Genomic DNA, 4,664 nt, shown 5'->3' on the forward strand with positions numbered 1-4,664 from the left:
TCAGAGCTTGTGAAGCTAAAATAAGGCCAAAGAAGGGTGGAGTGGGGGGGGTGGGGTGGGGTGGGGAGGGCACAGGTAGTGAGGAAAAGGAGGACACTTGAAGGCTAAGGGAACAGATGTCCGTGCAAGGAAGCACAGCGATCGTTACACTGCCTGGAAGGGAAAAAAAAAAAAAACCCACGAGGCAGAGAGGTTGTGGCCAGATACCTCTAGCGGTCTCTGGTTAAAAGTCCAGAAGGAAGAGCAGGGTTTTGATAAGGGGTACTAATAAGAAGCTCAAAAGCAGGGTCTAGGGTATCCATTTATGAAGCTTCGAGCAGTAACGCATGAAAGGCAGGATGGGTGGGGGGAGCATTGTTTTCTCAATGCTTCCTCTAATTTCTGGGCGCTAGGATGCCACAGAAGTGATAACTGTACTCCGCCGTCTTCCCCCGTGGGAGAAGGAGCGGGTGGAGTCCCCGCCTCGCCCCGTCACGTGGCCAAAAGCGCCCTTCACACGTGACCTCCCTTGTGCTTGGCCAATCAGCCTCTGCAGGGGCGGAGACTTGGGGGAGAGGGCCTCTTCTCGCGAGCCTTGCCGCCGGTGCTCCTGGCCCGCCCACGGCCGCCAGCGGAGGTCTCGCGAGGCTTGGACGCTGCGGCGGTAGGAGGAGGACGGGGAAGGACGGAGCTCGGCCGCGGCTGCCTCCCTCGTTCACTCCCTCGCGCGCGCGCTCGCCCGCCCCCTCCCTCCCTCCCCTCCCTTTCCCCGGCCCCGGCCTCGGCCCATTCGCTGCGCGCTCTCCGGCTAGGGAGGATGTCGGGCTCGTCGCTCCCCGGCGCCCTGGCCCTCTCGCTCTTGCTGGTCTCTGGCTCGCTCCTTCCAGGGCCAGGCGCTGCTCAGAACGGTAAGCCGAGGGGCCGGGGGCGGGTCGGGCGGGGGCGCTCGGCTCTGGCAACCAGAGGGGCCGGGCCCAGGCCTGAGGGGGATGCCGGAGCCGGCAGCGGGCGACCCGGCTGAGGCGAGGAGGTGCTTCGCGGAGAGGTGGAGGCGTCGCTTTGGTGCGAGCCCGGGGCTCTGTAGACAGGTTTGCGGCGTGGGGCTCATCGCGCACCGGGAGCTGGAGTAGCGGGGGCGGCTCTGGAGAAAGCGGCGGGAGACAGGCGTTCGAGTTCGAGCTGGCGGAGGGGTGGTGTCGGCGAGAGGACCGGGCTCCGCGGGCGCTGACACCGGGATTCTACTGGGGCCCTGGAACCCGGGTGACATTCTGCAAAATGGGAGGAGGGGGGAAGCTGGGGTCAAAAGGATCCCGTAGAATACCTAGAGGCAGCCGACTGCTTGAGTCTCTCAAGGAGAGGGGTTAGTGAGCGATTCGGGGAACCTTGGATTTGGGGGTAGAGGGAAGGTGGGCGGAAAGATGGAGTGGGTTGACTGCAGTAGGGGGACCTGGAGAAGAGAAGCAGCAGTGTCTCCAAACGAGCTGGGGGAAGAGGGCTGGGTTTTGCCAAGGAGGGTGGAGTGCTGGGCATTCTAGGGTAGCGGTTGGGAAAGCAAAAGGGAGTTTCTAAATAAGGAGAGGAAAATGAGCAGAGGATGCGGGGAAAGCTTTAAAACCATGGTAGAGGAAATATCAGGGAAGTAAAGGCTGCCTGGGTATAGTGGTGGGAGTGGGGGAAGACGAAAAATAAGGGAAGAGAGTAAAATGCAGGAAGTCGGGGGTGTAATGTTGCTTTGTAGCGCGGCGATACATTAGGGAGGGGACGAGTTGTGGCAAATGCTGTATGATGCTAGTTCGGCCTTTGGGGAGGGCTGGGACACAGTCACATCTGCAGTGGTGGGATTGAGGGCAATGAGAGATGGTGGCAGGAGAGATGGAGGAAGTGGGCTTTTAGAACTGAAAGTTTCAAGGTTGCAAAGATGTTATTTCTGAGGAATATGAATGTGGTCTCTGGGATGGGTTTAAGGTACAGTGGAAGTGAGAGAATTGGGTTTTGAACTGAAGCTCTTTAGAGAAGATGGTGAAAGATAATAGGCTTGGGGAGCTAAACACGACAGATTCTGTGGGACGGAATTGTCACAGTCTCTTGTTGAACCGATCATTCAGATACAAACCTAAAAGGATAATGAACCTAATTCAGCTATTGTGGAAACAACTATTAGGAGGTTTAAAGATTTCTGTTTTAAACATGAAAAAATTAATGAGAACTTGGTTAGGGATAGGGAGCCATACATTAGTCATTAGTTTTAATCTCTGAATTTCTTCGTGGTAATGCTAAAACAATTAAAATTAGTCTGGAATTGAAGTGGCTTTCGTTAAAACAAAAATCAGTCAGAGCCAGTGGAGTTGAATATTTTGAAGACAAATTGAACTTAAAATGCTAGCGGATACAGTAATAACGTATCACATTTAGTATTGGAAAAAAAGTCACTTTATCAAATATTCCCTTTACAAGGGAATTTTATGCCCTATGGCTTTATTACTGCATGAGTCAGAAAGGAAACATTTGTTTCTTATATTGAAAATCCTAAGGATATGGACACTTCCACCCCCTTTTCCTTCAAGTATGAAGCTGTGGAAGGGAAAGGGTAAAGTTAGCCTGATTTGCTCCCTCTATGCTTGGTATGTATGTATATAGATATGTATCATTTATCATAGATGTGATAACAATGTGAGTTTAATTCTGACTTCAGTTATTTGTAGAAATAACATAGTTTCATTTTGCACGATAGGTGAGAGATTCTTGATCTTAGATACTTAATCTCTGCTGGCATAAGTTATTTCTGATGATTTATAATATGGTAAATTGTAGTTTCTTAGCAACTAAGGCAAGGTTTTTGGATAGGCCTACAAAGACTCATCTGCTCTTAGTGATAATATGTTCTAAATACAGCATAGTACAGTCTTTCCCTTGAAATGAGCTTGGATTTAGTCACATGCCAGGGCTAGTAAAGTGAACCCATAGTTGAGCTAAACGAATGTAAATTGAATTCAAGAAAGACATGGTTACTTCCGAGTTTATATGGTTAAGGATGCCATTTTAAAGCTTTTTGTAACGTGCCTCAGTGATAATATTTAAGGTTTCTGTTGATTGTAGTCCTGTAATAGTCTGATTTTGTGTCCTCAAGTGTTTTTACTTTTTTAAACAGTGATTCAGAAAGAGATACCATGTTATATACCATGTAGTATTTAAATATTAGACATAATGATAATAAAAATAATGCTTTGGAAAATCAGTTGTAGAGTCACTGTTTCTGGATTGAAAATGTGGCAGTTTAGATTAGGCATGTAGAAGTTTTTGAAAAAGCTTCTGTTTTCGTTATTTTTTGAAAAAGCTTCTGTTTTCGTTATTCCTTAAGTGAAGAATTTGGTATAGATGGCCCACAGCATTTCTTTTTAACTCCAAAAGGAATACGATCCATTACCATAGGGATTCAAGTACGTTTTACTTTTCATATAAATATTCAGACTTGTAAGGTCACAGTTTCATATAAAACATAAAAATTTTAAGGTATTCAAAGGTTTTAGGTTAAAATTGAACATTAAACCAAGTTCATGATCTAGAGCACAGGCTTTGGACACGGATAGAACTGGTGTTTTGTTTTTTGCATATGTGTGTGTGTATAGAGAGTGGGGGGGGGTGAGAGAGAGAGAGAGAGAGAGAGAGAGAGTGTGTGTGTGTATACTAGGGCTCCAACCTTTGTACATACTAGGCAAGCATGGTACCATTGAGCTTTATCTTCCCAAGAACTGGGTTTGAATTCTAATTCTCTACAGCTAAGTGACCTTGAGTAAGGCAGGCCTTAGTTTGATCTGTGAAATGGGGATTACAGTGTTAGTCCCATAGGGATGATGTAAGGATTAAATGAGGTAATGAGTCTAGTTGGATTTCATTCTGATACTATTGCAAGTCTTAGTGTTAGCCATAACTATTATTAAAAAGTAGCATGATTGCTTTTCTTCTTATGTGTATTAAACATTTATTAAAGCTTCTGTCATCATGAATACAAGTTAATAGGTCATTTGAAGGTCCCTTACAGAGATTTGTGCCAACCATTTTGCTGCAATTGAAATTCTGGTGAGGAAGTTTATATTCTGTTTGATTGTCTGGAAGATTTCATGGTATTCTTTTCTCCTGACCATGCCTGCAAATGAGTACATTTTCATAAGGGTCAGGTGTTGCCTTTTTATAGAATACCATTGTTGTAAGAGAGGTAGAATGTAGTACCTGGAAGATAGTCCAGAGGTTTACAGGTGTTAGCTGAATGAATGAATGTGGGATGGAATGTAAAAATGTAATATGTTCTTCCTGAGACTTATTACATTAGATAATTCATACTGTAGGAGCAAATAGAGAATCTAATGAGTCTTATTGTTAACAGCTGAATTTGAAGAAACCATTTTGCTTAGGTGATTCTTAGCTGTGAACATTATGCTTGCAACAGTGCTAGTATCTGCACTAGGTGATTTATGAATCTTTTTGTCAAGTGCTGTTTTCTTTTTTTTTTTTTGGTTTTTCGAGACAGGGTTTCTCTGTGTAGCCCTGGCTGTCCTGGAACTCACTTTGTAGACCAGGCTGGCCTCGAACTCGGAAATCCGCCTGCCTCTGCCTCCCGAGTGCTGGGATTAAAGGCGTGCGCCACCACGCCCGGCTAAGTGCTGTTTTCTTAAGTTGTTTGGCAGTTT

At 46.1% G+C, this 4,664-nt stretch overlaps 1 protein-coding gene across 4 annotated transcripts in view; it reads left to right on the forward strand.

Annotated features, from left to right (window-relative positions):
* The first annotated feature begins 606 nt into the window (after positions 1-606).
* Nptn (neuroplastin) overlaps positions 607-4,664 on the forward strand; it is a 75,610-nt gene continuing 71,552 nt past the window's right edge. For 3 of the 4 annotated variants that reach the window (XM_029481161.1, XM_021172886.2, XM_029481162.1), the window contains exon 1: positions 607-887. In XM_029481161.1, the coding sequence (XP_029337021.1) occupies positions 797-887 (91 nt within the window). In that variant the 5' untranslated portion in view covers positions 607-796. The remainder of the gene's footprint in view (positions 888-4,664) is intronic. The other variant, XM_029481160.1, reaches the window with a different exon arrangement.

The sequence above is a fragment of the Mus caroli genome, chromosome 9 (assembly GCF_900094665.2).
Source record: "Mus caroli chromosome 9, CAROLI_EIJ_v1.1, whole genome shotgun sequence".
NCBI lineage: Eukaryota > Metazoa > Chordata > Mammalia > Rodentia > Muridae > Mus > Mus caroli.